This window comes from Alligator sinensis, unplaced genomic scaffold (assembly GCF_000455745.1).
Source record: "Alligator sinensis unplaced genomic scaffold, ASM45574v1 scaffold349_1, whole genome shotgun sequence".
Classification (NCBI taxonomy): domain Eukaryota; kingdom Metazoa; phylum Chordata; order Crocodylia; family Alligatoridae; genus Alligator; species Alligator sinensis.
Window position 1 is genome coordinate 4,918,413 of NW_005841856.1, and position 21,966 is coordinate 4,940,378.

At 43.1% G+C, this 21,966-nt stretch overlaps 1 protein-coding gene across 1 annotated transcript in view; it reads left to right on the top strand.

The window, feature by feature from the left end:
* The window catches only part of VAT1L (vesicle amine transport 1 like), an 85,124-nt gene that overhangs the window by 23,687 nt on the left and 39,471 nt on the right, over positions 1 to 21,966 (top strand). The window contains exons 4-7 of the mRNA XM_006016428.3: positions 7,854 to 7,996; positions 16,260 to 16,363; positions 17,724 to 17,779; positions 21,409 to 21,603. Coding sequence (XP_006016490.1) covers positions 7,854 to 7,996; positions 16,260 to 16,363; positions 17,724 to 17,779; positions 21,409 to 21,603 — 498 coding nt within the window. The remainder of the gene's footprint in view (positions 1 to 7,853; positions 7,997 to 16,259; positions 16,364 to 17,723; positions 17,780 to 21,408; positions 21,604 to 21,966) is intronic.

Here is a 21,966-nt window from a genome sequence, read left to right on the forward strand (position 1 = left end):
TAGGGAAAGGCACATTGAAAGAGCGTGGCTAGAAAAGTGAGTCCCTGCTTCGTCTAAGGCTAGAAGAGAAGAGCATTAGCATTTTCCCTCCTTGGGAGCATTTCCCTGTGAGGAGCGAAGCAAGGTAATGGATACTAATTTGGTATTTAGTGCGCATGATATACTAGTTTAACTGGCAGGGTAAGATGTTTCAGAGAAAGGAGGGAGAAGCAGGCTCTGCTTCGTCTTTTCCATCCCTACTCCTTGAGCCGCCTCAGCGTTAGCTGCCCGCATTTTGCACAGCTGCTGAGAACACAAAAGGTGCAAATTGCAGTATTTCAGCATTTGCCCTCCACACATCAAGCAGAGTTAATAACTGTCTCTTGCACTAAAATGTCAATCTTGCAGGAGCTAAAATTAGGTTTGCTGTCACACACAGGCATCGATTGCAACCCTATGGTTGTGATGTGACCTTCATTTTCAGGCTTGACATCGGAGGAAGTGCAAGCAGCATGAGTTGGTTAAAGATGCAAGTTTTCACATTTGAACTTAAAGAATAAAACCAGCATGGCAGCTGTTTCAGGTCATAAAGACAGTACTATTTACTGCTGCCCTTATTTTAATCTTGCCTTCCCTGCATTGTTCAGCTGTAATGCTGTAATGTTTGCAGTGGGTCTAAGCCAGCTACGTTGCCACAGGACTTGAAGGTGCTTCTTGAGTCAAAATTCAATCCCATTCTAAGCAACTGTCAGATAATAAAACAGATAGTTATCCATGTTAGTCTGAAGTCGGGCAGAAAGCAGGGCAGAGATGCACCTTATAGACTAGCTGAATTGGAAGTGCATAAGCTTTTTTGAGCCGGAGCTCACTTCAGTGTTGTTGATTTCACAGCAGCTGAGGTTCAGACCTGTTGAGTCAAATAGTTCACAACCGGACAATTGTGCAAGGAAAAACATATTTCCAAAACCAGGGCAGCTTTTGATGACTGTTGTCACACTTTGATCAGCAAGATATCCCCTTAGTTCAGGTGTAATGATGATCAGATTTGGGCCCCGGGTTTCTTTCTTTTGTTTTACTGCTCTGACACGTTCAGTTTTTTTTATCTGGTTTCAAATTTCCTCTGGTTTAATTGGAAAAAATGATATCTTGAGAAGATAGGGTATTGTACAGGTTGACTTCTCTTTGCACTTTGGATACCTTAGCCTGGATGCTGAGAAATTGTTGTACAATCCTCACTGTCAATTCCCATATTATGTTTGTTCCGTACACGCATCCTATAACATTTCAAATAAATGGTTCTGCTGCCTATCTGGCTTCAAATATGATAGCCCTAAAATGCGATGGCAAAGAATAATGGCTTCTCTTCAGATCAGTCCCAAACAGGATTCTTGCACAGGAATCTGAATGATGGGGAGAAAAGTAGCATCTCTGGGCTGCAAAATACATGAGAGAATAGTTAATTTTCATATTACTCATTCTGGAATCTCACTTTTATTGTGTAATGCTGTTAGTCCAGCTTCACAAAGTGTTTTGGATCAAGTACATGGTTGGAACTAGTTAGTGTGCCTGTTAATTTAGTCTAGCCAGCTTGTACTACTGAGCATTTGGCCCATTTTGTTCACAGGGAAAAAAAATTACACACACACACACTCCCAGAAGAAGCGGTGTGTTACTTTATCCTGTTTCTGTAGCATCTATATAGATTGGTGCTTCAACGGGGCTTTTTTGCACTTTTATGTAATAGCTGATCCAATCTGCTATTAGATAAACATTAACAAAAGCCCCATTAAAGTGCCTGATCTGTACAGATGTTGGGCAAGCTGGCTCCAACTAACACGTTGCCTCTTCTGGGTATGCTCTGGGCTCGGCACAGGAGTGCGCAGCGTTTAAAGTGCTGGTGTGTGGGGAGTTGTGTGTGTTTTTAATGTCTGCAAGCAGCCAGGGATGCTTTCAAGATGAAAACTGGATTAAATAAATTTCTGTTCCTATGTTCTCAACAGCATCTTTTGATTTGGTAATTTAGGTTGACAGTAAAAACTCTTTTCCATTCATGCTCTTCCCTCTCTTTCCCCCAACCTCCCTAACTTGAGTAAAATATACTGTGATTATTTTAATTTTGTGTCTTCAGTTTCTCTTTGGTTCCCATGTGTGATTGGCACAGGCTTCCAACTCTGATGTAGAGGCTTAAAACTTCAACTGGAACTTAATTCTTGCAAGCATTTCTAATTGTATTCAATTTTGTAACCATCCCATGTTCAAATTGGGTCCACCATGCTGATAATTATAAATGGTGAGTATCTCTTTAAATGGAATCCACATGCATGCACACGCGGTTTGCAGCACCACAAACCTCATGCACTGCACGTGCATGTATTTGCTGCACACCGAAAAACAAACATGCCCAAAAAACCCAAGGCAGCACATGGGGCTGCAGCATGTGCCACTTGAAACCAGAGCCAGGCTCCGGCTGCCACCCAGGCTCCACATACCTGGATTGTCGCTGCTACAGCCCCTGGTACTGGCCTCGGCTTCCCCTACCCCACCCAGGGCAATTTGCTGGGTGCCAGAGCACACATGCAGGAATGTACCTGGGGACAACTAGCAGCAGCACAAATACGTACCGCTGCTGTTTATCCCCGGGGAAATGCACGCTCCCACTTGTGGGGATGCATCCCACCAGTGTTTGATGCCCAGTACAATATGAGAGATTCCTCATTGCCATAGAGGCCCTTTAATTGGAGTTATTCTTTCCCTGAAGACTTTCTGTGGACTCTGCATGACAAGCAGTACAAAAATCAGATTTTGGAAAGAAGATTAACTCTTTTTCAGGGAAATGCTTCATTGAAATGATAGATGCAGTTATGGAATAATTGATCACTTTATCCAAAGACTGCTCAGTCCTGTTAAAGGTAAAATTAATTGTCAAATGAGAATTGGATTTCTATGTTGTCTTTTCTTGGGTTCAGTAAGCAAGAACCTGTTCTGTAGTTATGCTTTGAGTTGTTCATATTTGAAAATAAATGTTTATGGCAGGCTGTGAATGATTGATTTTGTAAGTGCTAAGCAGGTTTAGGAGCGCATGAATTACTCGCGGTAAAACCCTGCCTACGTCAGCTCTCACAAAACAGCCATGTAGAAGGCTAAACAGCAGTGGAACTAATGCAGTTCTGTTAAGTGAGGAGGCAGGCAGGGTACTCGAAGCCCCTTCTCAGGTCTACATTAAGCACAAGGCTCTTTTCTAGCATGACTTCTCTACAGAAAGCAGATGTGGATTGAGGTTGGCATACCCTCAGCTGGCTGATTCCAGTGTCCAAGTCATGCTTCATATATAAAGACTGCTGCAGCCACAGGTTTGCAGAGTGTAGATCTCTATCTTTTCCATGTCAGGAGAGAATGAGGTTTTGTTTTTTCCAGCCTCTATAAAACTGCTGTATGCACATCACATTTACTTAGGTTCTGTATGGGGACCAGAATCAAATTTCCAAGTATTTTTTTGTTTTAACTAACCTCACATATAACCTCATAAGCTTGAACTGTTTGTCTCACTTGTGCTAGAATAAGTTAATGGAATAGAAATAAGATTTTAAGTGCTGTTTAGGAACATGGCCAAGTTTAGGCATCAGAGTTCATAGGTGCTTCTGCTTGAAGCCATTTCATGGGGAAAGCCTGTAGACTGTGATCACGAGTCAGCAGTGTGTGTGTGTGTGTGTGTGTGTGTGTGTGTGTGTGTGTGTGTGTGTGTGTGAGAGAGAAGATCTTCCCTGAAATAAGTGAAAAAAAAATGCTAAGTATAGATGTATGTTCAGGAGTGGAGGAGAAGAGGGTTCATCGGTCCTTTGTGGATTGCCTTTTAATATTTCTGTAGTTTTAGTTCAGTCCCATATAATAAAATTGTCACCTGAATCCAGACTTGGATTTCAAACGTGCACACGCAAATAGACAAGAGATGGTCCTGTTTGAGTTTTGGTCAGTCTTATATCTACAGTAGATGTACCACCAGTCATTTCTTCTTACGCATGTTCTGTTAGCCTGACAATTACTCAATATAATTAAATTCCTGGAATTTCTACAGTCTTATATTAGACAAATGCAAGATGTTTTTCTTTTATAACAGCTGACCTTTCCAGTGTTCATTGGTGGCTTTTTTCTTCTTCCTTGGTACAATAATGAATGCCCGAGAGGGTAATGGCTAGGGGATAGATCACTCTAGATCAGTGGTGCCTTAACCGTTTTGTCTGGCAGGCTGGATGGGCAGTGCCCAGGCCATCCACAGGCTGGATCCAGCTAGTGGTCCCAATCCGGAATGGGGTGGTTACAGCACATCTGGCCACTCAGTGTGGGGCAAGGGGCATCCCAGCTCCAACCTGGCCTCATGGGGTGGGGGAGGAATGGGGACGTGGCCCAGCCCCAAGCTAGATCAGGTAGAGGGATGTGGCCTGGCCTCATCCAGCCCTGGGGGTGGGGGAGGGAGGTGTGACTTGGCCCCAACCTGCTGCACAGGATTTGGAGTTTGGAAATTTGGCAGCAGAGAAGGGCAGCCATATTTTTTTGTCACTGCTCCCCTGCCACCAAATTTCCCAATCCATGGGGAGCCCCATGGGCCAGATACCTATGGCTCTGTGGGCCACCTTTGGCCCATGAGCCAGAGGTTGAGCACCTTTGCTCTAGATCTGTCTGGTTCAATGCTCTCATTCTAGCAACCACTTCTGTAACTGTTAGAGACAAGATAGCAGGCTAGATGGACGTGTTTTTATAACAATTATTTGTGTTATGGGGGCCAGCTGAGCGGCTCTCAGTGGGCTCATACACAAGCTCCCAAATGGCAAGTTCTCTTTCTCGTTCTTTTTCTTTGACTGTTTGCAGCTGGTTTCTTTGTCACGCACATCCAGTATCTCCTATTGCAGACTCAGGTAGGTTCTCTGGCTCTTGCATGTATGAAAGCCAGCCAGCAAGGCTGCAGGCACTCAAGCCAACTTCTGGACTACTGTTTGCACTGTCGGAAGTGCCCCTAAGAGAATGAAGCCCATGTGGGAGTAGGCACACCAACCCGTTTGCATATACCACAAGATTTAATATTAGGTTGCAAACCACAATGAACTAAGTGAAGGGATATGGTCCAGTGAGTCAGGTTACATTTCTGGGAGAGAAGAGCCTTGGAGGAAACATGATTGTTGCTGGTAGAGACTGGACACGGTCTGTGCTTAAGACACTAAACTAGGATTCAGCAGACTCCCCTTAATATCCTAATTTTGCCACAGACTTCCTGAATGATCATCCTTAAATCAGTGAATTCCTACATGATGAAATTTCTCTTTGTAAAGTAGGGATGATGATCTTTTTTTTCCTTTTTTTTTTTTTTCACCCTTTGCCATGCTGCCTTTTTAATACAAACCCAAAAAGAGCTCTCTGAACTGTCCCTTGCTATTTAATACCAGCCCAAAAAGAGCTCTCTGAACTGTCCCTTGCTAAGTTTGTACAGTACCTACCCTGAAACAAGTTACTGCTATTGACCTCTCCTGACAAAATATGACGGAGAGAGGATTGCCACTGAAAATGATATTCAGCATTATCTGTGAGGCTTCCAAGACCTCCAGGGTATGCAGCGTTATCTATTTTATCCTTTGTAAATAAAATCCAAGCACTGATGACTGGTATTTAGATATCAATAATCAGGATTTCTTGTTTGAATAAACAGAAATGTATTTATCTGTGGGTGATTTTACTAGTCATGCATGTCATTTACAAATGATGCTCTTTAGCTGGAGAAATGGGAAGTACGTGCTAGACTCGGCTAGACATCATAATGAAATAACAGTGCCAATTTTTACCCCCTGTAATGTCACTGAAACCTTTCCAGCCTTGGTGCAAATATACAGGTGCCACTGGAGACACAATTTGGCTTATAAACCTGTCTTTTTGTCTTGTTAAAGCAGCCATGCAAGACCAGAAATCCCTAATCTGGGGATAACCAGATCTGTTCTACTCTAGATGCAAGAAATGTGGTGTTTGTACAATTCATTCTTCCATTTTTCTCAGCCCTGTAAAATTACAAGTTTTCTACATTTAATCATGGCATCTAAACCTGGCTGTGGCTTGCAGCTAAAGATGTAATGTTTTAGTTACAGAGCCCACACATGAGGCTCATAGTCCTCCAGTCGAGACCTATGGACCCATATGGTTTCAGTGGTTGTGTTGAATAGAAGGGGCTTCTTTCCACTAGGTGCTGCTTCCAGAATCTAAGCCTTAATTTGTAGTGGGCCCTATGAATTTTGGGCCCAGGACTGAGGGGCCCAAGAAACATGTTACCCACATTGGCTTTGATGGGAGTTTACATAGAGGGCTTGCAAGATGGAGTTAATTCTTGGTTCATTCCCCACCAATTTTTTGACATTTAAAAAAACCCACTTGCATAGCAAAATATGAAGAGCACCCATGGTGCTATGCATGCTTTCTTGCCAGAACCATTTGATGGAAATATCTCATGGTTTAAGCCCTTTTCTTGTCTACTTTCCTGCCTACTGTAAATCCATGCATAAAGCCCAAGGAAGTATGTTCACACCAAACTTGGCCCGAATCAGTTGAAATATCTACGGACATCTCAGCAAACTTGCGCTGAGATTCAAATGAAAAAACTGGTTTTGATGAGGATGCTTTGCACAGCTCTGCTTGATTAATCTGCTTTCATATGTAGAAGTGAAAATCAGGGGTAATTTTACTGAATTTAACAGTGGTAAGTGGGAGGAATATCAGGTATATTTTATCTGACTCGCTTGCTCCTCGTTCTGGCTCCACCACTGAGCTACGTGACTTTTCTTTCTACAATTCAGACCATTGTGTTATAAATTCCACACCATATTGAAAAGCAGCTGCATTTATATTTCACAAACCAGAAAATCTGAAATGATGCAACTAATGTCAAGTACTACCTGCCTGGTACATCATCATAAAAACAAGGTATTTTGAAAAAGGCTTGTTGAATTGCATGGGTTCAACTCCTCTGTTGCCAAATGGCAAAATTACCATTTACCTTTCCAAATGGGACAAACTAAACTCAGGTGTGAAATGTCTTTCCTTGTCCCTCATTTCACAGGCACCCAATCTCAAACATGTCACAGTAGTGTTACTAATAAGACATATAGAGTACACCTGTTTTAAATATGCTGCATTGGAGTGTGGATGAACAGTAAAGTGCTGTGCTATACCATTTTAGAGCTGACTTGCTGTAGCTGTTTCATCTGACTACTCTAAATGGAACATAAATTGCTGTAATGTTAAACCTGTTTCAGGTCTAAAATTAAAGCAGTTTACCTCCACTATATTGGCATAGTAGTGGCCAAACCACACCTGTATCATTTCACCATATACAAGCTCCCAAATGACAAGTTCTCCTCTGTCCTTTTAGTGTTTACATATGTGCTTTTGTCTCATGTATTCAGTGTCTCCTATTGCAAGCTTAAGTAGGTTCTCTTGCATGTATGGAAGAAAAAAATTACACTTTTTTTTTTTTGTGTGATAGCAAAACATGCACATCTTTTACACAGACGTGCAGTTTTTAGAGGGCATGATGTCAGTTTAATTTGAATCTCTTAAAAGGAATTGATGCACTTCAACTAACACCCCTTTGATAATTATATTTGATAGTTTCTTCCAGTGCAATTTAAACTTTGTATTGGTCAAAAAAATTATATTGTGAGTGTCTCTTGGAATGAACATTTACCAGGTAAGCTATGAATTGTCTGACAGTTAGATGAAGAAGTTTTGGAAACTGTCTGTGGTCAGTCTTGGCTTTTCCTCCATTATGGCTAAATGTATAGGTGGAAATTGCATAACAAACTTCCCATGTCAAATGGACTAACATGATGCTATACTTACAGGGTCAAGCTGTTGCCCAGCTCTGCTCAACTATCCCCAGTGTTACTGTTTTTGGAACAGCGTCATCTTTCAAGCATGAAGCAATCAAGGATTCAGTAACTCACTTGTTTGACAGAAATGCAGACTATGTCCAAGAAGTAAAACGGTAAGAGGTTTTGTTCCCTGTTCACAGGGATTGGGTACAGTTTGCTAAATACTAAGAAAATGCCAGGAAAAGATTATCTATGGGAAGCAGTTAAATCCATGAGCTCAGAGCTATCATAGTATCTTTTTATTGAAGGGCTAATTATACTAAACAAGTATCTTCCTCTTCTACAATCAGCTAGATTTTATTGGTGGCATTCACTCTTGAATTTCCATCACAAACCAAAGATAATAAATGAAAGAGAGAAAACATCTTAATGAGGGCATCTAATCTCTTATAATATCCTTTGATGCTGGTCTTCTGCTGTAGCTTATTAAGTATGGTTATGGATAGACAAAACAACTGGATCAGTTTAGAAAGGGAGCAATTTAACATGTTTCAAGCTGATGGGTTTCATGTGTCCTCACTATACTACAGTAAATGGAACAAAAATGACAGTAAGTTAGCACCTGTTTCATTCCAGGATAACTTGTCCTAGTTTAGCTATGACTTACTGAGGGATAAGAGTGGGCACGTGAAAGAGTGGATCAGCTAACACGTGCTCACAAATGGTAAGTGTCCTACTTCTCATTTCTTTAAATTGGTGAAGTTGTTTTGTCTGTCCACAACCTTGAACTGATATTTAGACTTGAACAGCTCTTTAGTAGATTTTCAGTTTACTGGAAATCTGGGGACATTTCCTGGAGTGAATGTCTGTCTAGATTCTTACACTGCAAATAATGGACATTTGGCTACCACAATGTTGGATTTAATTGTGACTTCTTGAGGAGGGTGGGGGAGGAAGGGAAGGGGCATGTTAATTTGCTGTAAGGTTAGGGTCATTCTGTAGCCTCCTGAACTGGTCATTTAGGCTTCAGTTTTCATGCAGTCTTGGAATTTTTTTCTGGATTAGTCTGATTCTTGTTAGAGTCTAATGGATAAATTTGGCAGGACTTTAAAGTAAAATAAACAAACTGCTGTGGCTGCTTTTCAGCTGTACTTGTAAAAATGAATATTTATAGTTCTATAATATAACATATATTTCTTGAATGCACCAGTTAACTATTGTAACAGAAATTTCCCAAAGGACCCATCCCCAGGTAACATGCTGTTCAGGGTTTTCATAAGATAGGGTTTTTTTGGAAGAGAGGTTGCATCAGTGTATGCAAAAGCTGTAGTTTTTGTGGTACCTTCAGTTGGGATCCTGGCAGACCTGATAACCTAAACAGATTTGGAAAGGAAAACATAAGCTGCAGGAGGTAATGTTGGACACTTTGAGCTTATGCTTTCTCGCTTCTGAGGGCACCTATAAACGAACATGGAGGCTGCTCCAATGCACTGGAATCCCAGCGTATTGGATCAGACTCTTATTTAATCAAGTCTGCTGGAGCGTGGCTGTTGCCTCACCCCAGCACCTTCCTGTGTCTCGTGTATCAGCATCCCTGTGCTTAAAAATGGCAGTGGGAGCACTTTATCTAAAGCTCATCAAATGAGCTTTAGTCCAAGCGCCCCTGCCACCATTTTTAAGTGTGTGGATGCTGATACACAAGACACAGGAGGATGTTTTCAGAGCTGCTCTAATTAAAGTGCCACAGCCTGCCACCCCCAGAGCAAGTGTAAAAGTGCCCTGAGTTATTACTGCCCCTGCTTGGTGTTGGACTTGGAAAGGAGACCCAAGTGCAGCTATTCATAGGTTCGTAGGAAAGTAAGGCTGGAGGGAACCTCACAAGGTCATCTACTCCAGGCAGGCAGGTGTTGGAAGAGTGTTGATCATTGTCTGTCTGCTGAAGATCTTCAGCTCTCATCTAAAAAAACAGGTGAATTATTCTACCGTGATGGCACAAGTGGTTTCTGCATTTTCAGTTGGGTATAGGCTATCCCTCACTTTCATCTTAAACAGTTGAGTTCTTAAACCACACCTGTCAGTCATCTCAGAAGTGACAGCACTTTCTTGTGCTGGGGTACTGTTCCCCAAGTGCCCATTAGCACCCAATAAAGCCAATGGCCAGACTATCTAATTCAGGGGCAGGCAAATATTTGGGCCCATGGGCCACATAGGCAGTTCTGGGGAGCTGGTACAGACCAGTCGGCACCCCCCTGCCCCACCTTTCTAGGCAGCCCAGGCAGCAGTGGTGGCTCCTTCTGGCTGCCACCACCACTTGCCCAGACCCCAACCCACCCTATGCCTGCTCTGGACTCAGCCCAGCGAAGCAGACCAGCTCCAGACTGGCTGGAGCCCACATGCATGGCCCCCACTGTGGCCCATCCATGCCTGCTCCGGACTGCCCGGCCATGCTGAGCAGTCGCAGTGGCCAGGCAGAAGCTGCTGCTGGGCCCAGGGGAAAAGCGCTGTCTTTCCCCACTGCTGGTCCCTTCTTGCTGCAGCTGCCTGCAGCCCACACCCAGGCTGCCCTGCCATTCCTCTCCACTGCTACCTCTGGGCCATCCAGTGGGGCAGTGCTGGCAGCGCACAGGAGCCACAGGGCAGTCCAGGTGCAGGCTCCGGGCAGCTGCAACAAGAAGGGCCTGGCAGCAGCAAAGGGGAGGGGTTGCTATTTCCCTGTGTTGAGCAGCAGCTTCTTCCCAGCCACCACCGCTGCTGCTGCCGCTCGGCGTGGGCGGGCGGTACGGGGTGGGCCGTGTCAGGGCCGTGCTTGCAGGTTCCAGCCAGTCTGCTCTGCTGGGCCGAGTCTGGAGTGGGCTGGGGTCAGGGCTGAGCGCGCAGGTCCCTGCCAGCACCACAGGGCTGGGGCCAGCAGCAGCCAGATGGAGCTGCCACTACCTGGGATGCCTAGAAAGGCAGTCCAGCTGCAGAGCTGCCCGAGCCCCACTGTGCGCCCAAGGGATGGCAGGACATGCTACGGACCAGACAGCATCTGGGTCAGGCAGGACCAAGGGACCCACCGCAGGCCAGACAGTCTCTCCACCCATGGGCCATATTTTGCCCGCCCCATCTAATTTCAGTGACAACCAATTCAGGCCCATAAGAAAAGCCTTGTCTTTCAATTGCAAGGAAATGTCGCTGTATGTGGAGATGCACTGTAACAGGAGAGGAGTTGCCTGGCAAAGAGATCCCTGCTGCTTCTTCAACCCAGGAGTGATGCCTGGGGCTTGTTTCATTCTTAGCAGCTGTTGGAGGAGGAACCTGCAGATACCTGAGACTTTCCACCCCTTCTGGGCAGTATCTGCTGTTGACCTGTCAGCCTTCCAGTTTCTGCAGCAAGCTTAGGAGCTTGCCACCCCTTACCTGAATAGAGTTGTCTTAATAACACGGGAAACTAGGCCTAACCTTGACATGAGATACTTCTCCTTGGTGCCACCAGAGGAGAATAATGGTTTTGGAATGCTGCACTCTGCTCTGGTAGGTGATGACGGCTGGAAACCCAAGAAATTACTATAGCGAGACTCAGTTACAGAAGACTTTACTCTTTGGAGTATCGTGCACAGAAGTAGTTTGGGATATTCGGTTTACTTTTCTTACGAGTAGGCTTTTCTCTATAATCGGTCCAGAGGGTAGGTGGATAATCATGTGAGAGCAATTTGACAACTGTTTGCATTGAAGCAAATAACGTCATACTTGCACATTATAACTTTTTATTGTTTGCCACAACTAGAACAGCAAAGTGGTGAATGGTTTATCAGGTGGTAAGTATGGTAGGTCAGCCTGAGAAAATAGCATTTTTATGCCACAAGAAATACCAGGATTCGGAGGAGTTATTTTTGGTTTTTTGCAGGGGGGGTTAGTTTCAAAGCAGAATTAAAAAACCTTTGATGTTTCCAGGAACTGTATTTTTTCTGTTGTGTGGCGTGGGGGGAACAGCAGAAACTTTAGGCCAGATATAATAGTCCGATGTCTGTAGCTCTACTTCAAAGACATTTTGTGTCCGTATCAATGACGTGAATGATACGTACAATAAAGTCACTGTTGAATGTCTTGATTACATTCTGAAAGGGCAAATTAGTCATCATGCATTTTCAAAATGAAAGCTCTACACACAGCCTATATGCAGAAAAAATTGTTAGCCCACACAAATCATCAGTGCCTGTGTGTTATGCTATTAAGGAAACCAGTGAAATGTTTATGACTACACTATTTCCTGTGGACCTGAGAGTGCTGTCCTGCTTTTTTCTGAGGAAAATTAAAAGTGTATTATAGACCATACTGCTTTACCTTTCCTTTGACTTGTTTCTAATTGCAGTTAGATATTTGGGGAAGGTATGGTCAGCGCAAGCTAATCATAGCTCTTGGGGATTAGATTCCGTTGACTGCACCTTATGCCTTTTATAGTTTCAAGGTAGTAATTATCCAATAACAACTGCACCAGTGATTTGCATAATTGCTTAATTAAGGAGCATGATTCAAGAATTTACGAGTGATGGGGTTATTTACTTGGTTTTGGAGTAGAATATCAGGATCTGGTATAATTTGTGATGAGAAGTTCAAAATCACGACTGAGGAATCTTAGAGAAATTAGCAGTTTCCTTAAGCTCCAGATACCAAGCTGTCAACTAGATTCATTTTATTAAAATCATAGTAACTTTTTCAGTCCTCTACTGCACTAATTCTGGTCAAATCCTAGCCTTGGATTCACATGGATGGCTCTATTGATTTCTGTTTAAGGTCGACTCTTTGAAGGTGCCTAATAGATCTGAAATCCAAATTTGAGTCGTATCCACACAATGACCGATAAATGCAGGCTTTCCGAGGAGAATTTGATCCACTATTGCTCCTCCACCCCTGTTGCCCCTTATTTTGCCTGGACAAATGCTGAAGCAGCATATCAAGAACAAAGAGTAGCAAAAGTATCTTCCCTTGTTGTGCAAAGTATAATCACACCAGGATGAAAAGTATGCACCATTCAAGTCCATGAGAAAGATACCCAACAAGTATCAATTGCTTTTTGATGAGGATGAGGTCAGAAGTTAGGTTTAACTGCAGTGATTCTTCTACCAAATGGATAGTCCTCTCTGAAACTTGATTTCTGTCGGCTAATATGTCTAGGTTAGTCACTGTGGATTGATTCATAGATGTTAGGGTCAGAAGGGACTTCAACAGATCATCAAGTCCGACCCCCTGCCTAGGCAGGAAAGTGTGCTGGGGTCAGATGACCCCAACTAGATGCCTATCCAGCCTTCTCTTAAAGACCCCCAAGGTAGGGGAGAGCACCACCTCCCTTGGAAGTCCATTCCAAATTTTGGCCACTCTTACCGTGAAGAAGTTTTCTCTGATATCTAGCCTAAATCCACTCTCTAGTCAGTTTGTGACCATTGTCCCTTGTTACCCCAAGAGGCTGCCTGGTGAACAGAGCATCTCCAATCCCTTGCTGCGCCCCCCCTAATTAATTTGTAGGCAGCCACAAGATCACCTCTCAGCCTTCTCTTGCAGAGGCTGAAGAGGTCCAGGTCTCTCAGTCTCTCCTCATAGGACTTGTCCTGTAAGCCCCTAACCAGTGGCCCTCCTCTGGACCCATCAACATCATTCTTGAAGTACGGCACCCAAAACTGGACGCAGTACTCCAACTGCAGTCTGACCAATGCCGCATAGAGGGGCAGTATCACCTCCTTGGATCTATTTGTCATGCATCTGCTGATGCATGATAAAGTGCGTTTAGCTTTGCTGATGATTTCATCACACAGACCACTCATGTTCATCTTCGAGTCCACTATGACTCCGAGATCTCTTTCTGCTTCTGTGCTGCTAAGAGGGTCACTTCCCAGCCAGTAAGTGTGCTGGATATTTTTGCGCCCTAGGTGCAGCACTTCACACTTGTCCTTGTTGTACTGCATACTGTTGTGTACTGCCCGCTTTTCTCACCTGTCCAGATCTGCCTGCAATTGTTCCCTACCCTCCGGAGTGTGCACTTCACCCCACAATTTAGTATCATCCTGTAACTTAGACAGAGTACACTTCACACCCACATCCAAGTCACTGATGAAGATATTGAAGAGTACAGGTCCAAGGACTGAACCCTACGGGACCCCACTGACCACATCCTTCCAGGTCAATACCGACCCGTCTACTACCACTCTCTGGGTACGACCACTAAGCCAATTTGCCACCCACCAGACCATGTAAACCTCTGTCACAACTTCTTAATTTATTTATGAGACTGGGATGAGATACCGTATCTAAGACCTTGCTAGAGTCCAAGAAAACAACATTCACTTCTACTTCTGCATCTGAGCATTTTGTGACCCTGTCATAAAATGAAACCAGATTGGTCAGGCATGATCTACCTGCTACAGATCCATGCTGGTTTCCCTGCTGCATTATTTTTCCCACTGGACTCCCACAAATATGATCCTTCATAATCTTTTCAAAGACCTTTCCAAGGATGGAGGTGAGACTGACCGGCCTATAATTACTTGAATCCTCCTTCCTCCCCTTCTTGAAAATAGGGACCACGTTGGCCCTTTTCCAGTCCTCCAGGACGTGACCCAAGTGCCATGTGTGCTTAAACAGCCGTGCCAAGGGTTCTGCTATGACACCGTCCAATTCCTTCAGTACTCCCGGATGCTGCTCATCTGGGCCTGCTGACTTGAACACATCCAGTCCATCCACGTGACTCTGCACCAAGTCAGTGTCGACAGTTGGTGGGCTGGTGTCTGTCTGATGCCCATCTAAGAACCCATTAGGAGACTTACCTTGAGCCCTGTTCAGGAACACCGAGGCAAAAAACTCATTGAATAGCTCAGCCTTGTCTCCCCTCTCTGTCACTAATTGCTCCTCCTTGCCCAGTAAATTGGGCCATGTTTAAAAAACCATGTTTAGTTGGGTAAGGACATCATGGAGGGAAGGGTATAATGTTAAAACACTGTTTTAATATGCAGCCTAAATCTTTATCTAGGTTACAATGTAGAGTTATATTCTGACTAACCAAGTTACTAGAACTGTTAAGCCCATGTTTTAAAGACAAATTGAAAACTCAGATATTTAAAGTTAATGTCGGAAAGTTCAAAATTCTTAAGCTGTTGTCCCTATGGGTCTTGCTACATACTAGTGAGGGACCACAGTATTTCTCCATGTGGTTTTAATCACCAAGGACTCGATTTGTCCTGTATGTGAGAATGCATTAGAAGCCCCAAAATTCATAATTATTCCCCTTTTTGTTTTTGAATCTGTTTTGGACAGTTGGGCTTACCCTCTTGCTAATCAAGCAAAAGATTACCTTCCCAACCTACCTTTGGAATGCCCTCAAAATGTTGGAGCCCAAATGATCCAATGTCACCCGCACGATGTTTATGTTCCCTCAAACACTACTGAGCACAGTACATCTGGGAGCATGAAGGCCTCTCTGCTGCCTTTGAAGTTGCACAACAAGGCAAAGCTGTATTGCTGTGGTGGCCAAACCACAGCTCACAAGCTGCATGTGGCTCACCGGCACTTTTCCCGGGGCTGCCAGCTCAGGCACCAGGCTGCCGGGGCGGGGGCTCCACCTGTGCCACTTACCCCAGGGTGCACTCCCTATGGGGAAAGCTGGAGCAGCTTGATGCTGCAGTGGCAGAGCGGCTGGGCATTCCTCAGTAGCCCTATTTATACTTCACTTTTGACAGGAAATAAATAGAATTTTTATTGCTTTTTACTCCTATTTCACACATCTGCTTCCTTCTTTTTCCATATCTGCCATGACTTTTTTTTTTTTTTTTTTTTTTTAGTTATTTTCAATAATCTTCAAAAAAAAATCTTTTAGAAGTCACTAAATCTTCCTGCACAGAACTGCTAACATAAGAGGAAACGGCTATTATTATAATATAACATAGAAAAAAGTGTACTTATGACGTTTACTGAATACTTTTCATCTTATTACTTATGTCACCTTATTGTGATGTGCTAGTTTTGGAGCCAAATTCTGATATCTTGACTTGCTTTGCCTTATACATTTCTGTGCAAGTAGCTCTATGAATTTCAACAGGTTTAATTGTTCGGTAAGCTACTAGTTATCACAGCATGACTGAGTATGGCAGGATCAATACCTTTGGTCAGGTTAGTCAAAAGTGACACGATTCTTTTCAGTGCAGCAGCATTTTTGTTGTACAAGCGGAGATGCCTGATTTTCAGACTCTGAATGCTCAACTCTCTCTGAAAATAAGGCCCAATTAAAAATGTCTTGGGTTGGGATACTTATAGATGAAGCTCTCAAAATTGTCAATCCCTCTTGAAAATCCTAGCCTTAGATTCCTCCCTAACCTGCCGAAGCACCATTTGCTGCTATGTAGACAGTGCAAGTTGAGACAATGCTTTGAGTCCTGCTGAAATACAGCATTTGTTGTCCTTTGTCTTTAGAATCTCATCAGAAGGAGTTGATATTGTTCTGGATTGTCTGTGTGGAGAAAATACTGGAAAAGGCCTCAGCCTCCTCAAACCACTGGGGACTTACATTTTATATGGTGAGTGACCATCATAAAAAGGCTAGAGATAGGATCCAAATATACAGATTTTGCCATCTGTCTCAGGAAGCATGAAAACACCATTTAAAAACATCTAGGCTACCAAGATCTTCCTAGGAAATATGAAGAGTGGATGTGGCTGTCACGTCACAGTTTTTCAGTTCCATTATTTCCTCCAAAAGAGTTCTGTGGAGGTGAATTCTTCATAGGCAGGATTATTAGGAGAAATAATAGTAATTTCCCCCCTCCTCTCCAGTGTATCCAAAAGTGAAACTTCCGTTCGATAGCTCTGATTAGTTTTGCTCATTTGGCACCAGGGAAGAAACGAGCTCGAAGCCAATTCTTTCGGCTGCAGAAAATAAGCAATTTGGCAGAGTTTGAATGACATTGAGAAGGGGGACCATGTCTCAGAAGGGACCTAGTTTTGGTGTGACACCAGGGTAATCGGGAATGCAAGCTAAATCTCACTGTCAAAATCTAGAGCCCCAGCATGCACCACTGGTTACATTACCTAGTTATTAATAAAAATCTCTGCTGCAAATCTGCCTGCTTACCATGTCATTTACTGATAGCAAAATGTATAGCATCCTCACTTCTGTGGGAGAAAAGCTAAAGAGATTTGGGCTCTGCAGACTGAGTGTGTCTACGCTTCAGTGCAACACGTAAGTAGTCATATGCCCGTAGTTGCTGTCACACAGGTGGCAACAGCAATGACAACGTGGCAGAACAGGCTTCCAGATATGCTGTACACACTTTCCTAGATTACATATTTCATCTGTTAGCCTAGGCTGAAGTCCATGCCACCATGTCTTCACTGTTGCCTTCCCCCTGATAGATAGCTAGGTAGCTTTTTCAGGCTGCAGTGGCACCACCGATTACAATGTAGATATACCCGGAGAGAAGAGAGGATGTCATCTGTAATGATTAAAGCAGCTCAAAGATAGGAGCAGAGAGAATTTTAATGAGGGGAGAAAAAGGAGAGAATTATTTAAGAGACTTGTTAACAAAATGCCTAGTAGCATGTAGCCTGCCTGTTTCTGAAAAACTTGAATGGATCATTTCTGAGATCACAAAAACAAATGAAAGCTTATCTGTCATCTGATGAGAGTGAACCTTTCTTTTGCTTCAGAAACATGTAGGCTTCCATCGCCTGGGCTTCTTAGCTGTTCCCATGATAAAAGGACATGCATGCATTGAACCTTTCAACAACTAGAAATAAATCTACTTAGCTCTTATTTCCTCCTCCTCTCCCTTCCCCCCACTCCCCGCCCCCAGTCTAAGGATAAACATGACTGTTAAATGGCCATTTTTTTTGGCATATATTGAGAGGTGTCCACATGTACGTGCTCTTCTGTTGCAGGTTCATCTAACATGGTGACCGGGGAAACAAAAAGCTTCTTCAGCTTTGCAAAATCAGTAAGTAGAGATCTGTTGTGGTGTTGAATCACTGTACTTCAGATACCCCCGTTCTTGAAACCCATTTGTTGCATCTATTTCATCTCTGCCATCCCCATTAAATCATTTATCGTCCCCAATGTATTGCGTCACACGTTGGGTCAAATGAAGAGTGGCGTGAACAGGCTAAGGTGGTGTGACATGTTTTCTTTTCTTCTTTCTTTTCTTTTCTTTTCTTTTGATTAGATAGCTAGACAGGAACCTGTTTGGTATACCTGTTCAGGTTGCTAATAACTTCTGTAAAGAAACATAAGACTAAAGTAAAATTGTAAAACAACACTTTATTTACTCAGTAGTGTGCATGTCAGACCCAGGAGATACTTGCCACCCCAGAGGTTCTTTCTTTCTCTGTAAATACTGTCAATATAACAGTCAATTCAGTGACATGCTTGACTATCAGATCTCAGCTGAAGTCCAGTTACCTTCACATTTAAGATTCCCTGTAGAAAAGTATGCTGTAAGGGACATCCAGGAAATGGTGCCACATTACATTTTTCATTGATGTTATGAACATACTAAAAGCTTAAATTATTCCTCAGCCTGTTAAAAATAATGAGCAAATCGGTTCAGACAATTTGCAGACAAGAAAAAGGCCAAATCTGTCAAATAATTTTTTTGCACGGAATAGTTCAACCAGCTGTAAAAGTGGCTCTTTCTGGGAGAGAAACAAAGAGCAAAGGTACTGATTAAAGACCCACCATACAATCTATCTGCTAAGAGCTCATTAGCACCTTAAAGCAACACTGTTTTCCTCAGAAAAAATAACTTCAAAGTGCCTATGCAGCTAAAATCAAGACAAATAAAAGCCCCTAAAGCGACACCCTCAGATAGCCTCCCAGTTTTGCTTTTGTCTTGTGTATTGTATGAAGACCCTTGCAACTGGAGGTAGTTTTTGAGCTGAAACAACAATCTGAATTAAAAGATTTAGCAGAAATCCCAATGAAAATTAAAACCTAAGTTTTCCTTCCTCCATGTGCGATTACATAGAAAAAGAGATTTTTGACACTGAAATTTTCTTTTCATAGACGTTAGGACTGGAAGGGACCTCGGAAGATCATTGAGTCCAGCCCCCCGCCCAAAGAGCAGGAAGTCAGCTGGGGTCACAAGATCCCAGCAAGATAAGCATCCAGTTTGCTCTTGAAGGTGTTCAATGAAGGCGCTTGAACCACCTCCGATGGCAGGCTGTTCCAGACCTTGGGGGCTCGGACAGTAAAGAAATTCTTCCTTATGTCCAGCCTAAAATGGTCTTGTAGTAGTTTATAACCGTTCGACCTAGTCGTCATCCCTAGGGGCGCTCTGGTGAACAAACGTTCCCCCAGATACTGGTGGTCACCCCTGATAAACTTATAGGCGGCCATCAGATCACCCCTGAGCCTGCGATTTTCCAGGCTAAAGAGCCCCAGGGCTCTCAGCCTGTCATCGTAGGGTCTGCTTCCCTGACCTCTGATCATGCGCGTGGCTCTTCTCTGGACTCTCTCAAGCTTCTCCAAATCCTTTTTGAATTGTGGGGCCCAAAACTGGACACAGTACTCCAGCTGCGGCCTCACTAAGGCCGAGTACAGGGGGAGAATGACGTCCCGGGATTTGCTTGAGAAGCATCTATGGATGCAAGCCAGCGTTTTGGTTGCTTTACTAGCCGCAGCATCGCATTGCAGGCTCATGTTCATCTTGTGGTCAATGATGACCCCCAAGTCTCTTTCTTTTGACATATAATGGGGGGCCAAATTTGTGGGAAACCAAAAACCATCAAATCTACTGTGCTTTGTTTCCATGATTTCCATGCCATTACCTTGCTTTGGGTTCAAAAAATGCAAATGTTACTAGGGACCACTCAATCTTGTGGATGTAGGTAACTCGAGGGTTTGGATACTACATGGTTTAAAGCAGTGGGAGCTGACCTTTCTAGCTTGCATGCCACAAATTAGGCCTCCGATCCTCTTCCCTGTTACACTGCTCTGCTTTCTTCTCCTTGCTCTGTGCCACCTGCCTGCTCTGCTTTCTGCCTGTGCTGCTTGTCCCATCCCTGTTCTGCCATGTGCCACACACAGGCTGCCCATGCCACTTATGGCACTCGTGTTGTAAGTTTGGCCACCCCTGTTTTTATCAGGTGGTGCAGCTATGCCCCGGTGGAAATACCAGTCTGATCTTGCACTGGTCTTCTCCAGCACATAACATAGGGCTTGGCAGAAAGCAACAGTGTCGTTGGTTTGCTGGTTCCTGTATTTGAAACTAAGAGAGTCCAAAAGAAACCAACAGAAAACTATTGCACAATTTTATGCAAACTACTGAGGGAGAAGAGTAAAACTGTATTACTGTGGTCTGAAACTAAATTCCCTGGGTTCACTTCTGACTTTTTTTTAAACCTTATTTAGGCTCAAACAAAAATTGGCAATGTGTCCAGAATTATGTTAAAAAGCCTTAAATCAGTATGGTTCAGTACCTTCTTTGTAATGGATACTGGACAGAATAATGGTGCTTTTAGAGGCTGAAAAGGCAATCAAGGGAAATAATTTAAAAATGTAAGTGATGCACTGAGCCATTCATAAAAATGTAAATGCCTTTTTTACACTTACTTAATTTTGCATTCTATAGTTTATTATTAAAAATCACAAGAATTTTTAATTACAATTTTGCTCACTAGAATAAAACAGTATGTGGGAGTCTTGCTCATAAGGCTGCCCTTGAGCCAGAAGAAAGAGAATCATTTCATTAGACATAATGAGAGGCTTGCTCAGAAATCACAAGCAATAATATAGGAAACTCCAGCAGGAACTAGAGTAAGCCAATGGCAGCAGCTAAGTTATCTGATATTTTTAGGAGCCGTGGGTTAAAGAATTAACAGCTGTTTGCAGAGCTAAAAAAATAGTCCAAGTCTACTTAAGATCACATAAGTAAACTAGCAGAGCCAGGAATGGAGTTGAGGAATCCTGGACTAGTTTTGCATCCCAACCTATCCATTTTATCAGTTGTCTAAATTTTCCTAACAAAAAATTTCTGCTCAACTTCCAAATCAGATAACTATGTGTTTGACTACCCAGTTTTCATACGTATGTTCTCATGGCAGCTCTGGAAGATTTTTGGAAGTGGATTTTGAGTTTCCATCTCCGGTTTCCTTACAATCCTTATGAGAATCCTTGAAGTAACTGGCTTTCTATTGGGTGCTTTGTTGTATGTTAAAAGAACTTTTGTGATATGTTAATTCTTTGTCTCATGGGAAATGTAGGGTTTGAACTCATGGGATACGAGCCAGGGCTTTTCCACACATCACTTCCTCTGTGATAACAGCCCATGTGCACACTCCTCCCCAAGGAGGTAAACCTGTAATAGCTTAGCCCTCGGTGAATGAGGGACAAGTCACTATTGTTTAGCTTTTGCCTACTGTGAGGGAAGACGTATGCACACAGGTTGTTACCGTGAAGAAGCTGACAGTTGGTAAAACCCCATTGCCTTTGACACTGAACTGAATGATTCATATGTCCTTATTCTCACGTTGGTCACTCAGAAGGGTGTTTGTATGTACGGATGCATTGTTGGTGTCTGCATGCATGTACTAGTTTGTTCTAACCTTGAAGTCATTTGTTCCTTTTCAGTGGTGGCAGGTTGAGAAAGTGAACCCTATCAAGCTCTATGAAGAGAACAAAGTCATTGCTGGATTTTCCCTGTTGAATCTACTTTTCAAGCAGAACCGAGGTGGCCTAATTAAAGGTATAATGGACAAACTCATAATGCTGTACAATGAGAAGAAGATCAAGCCAGTGGTTGATTCATTATGGGCCCTGGAAGAGGTAAGATAATTGATTTCCTCCCCCCCACCCCCATTTGAATATAGTGAAGTGTAAAATTAGAGCTTGACCAATTTATTTTGCTTCTATTTCTGTGCCTGAGATGTTGGCAAGGGCTCTAATATTTTGAAACTACTCAATTATCCAGTTACGCACAAATTTCTATAGTACATATTTTCTTGGTTTATAGGTGATCAACTACTACTTTAATGTGACTGTTCATAAAGAATGTAGTATTGGATAATCACAAGTTGGCAGTTCTACTTCTTGAGTAACCGAGTGCAGCGTGAACTGTAGCTCTTTTGTAGCTCAATTCAATCTCCTTGAGTGAGCGATCAAACATTGGACCTTAAATTTTCTTTTATA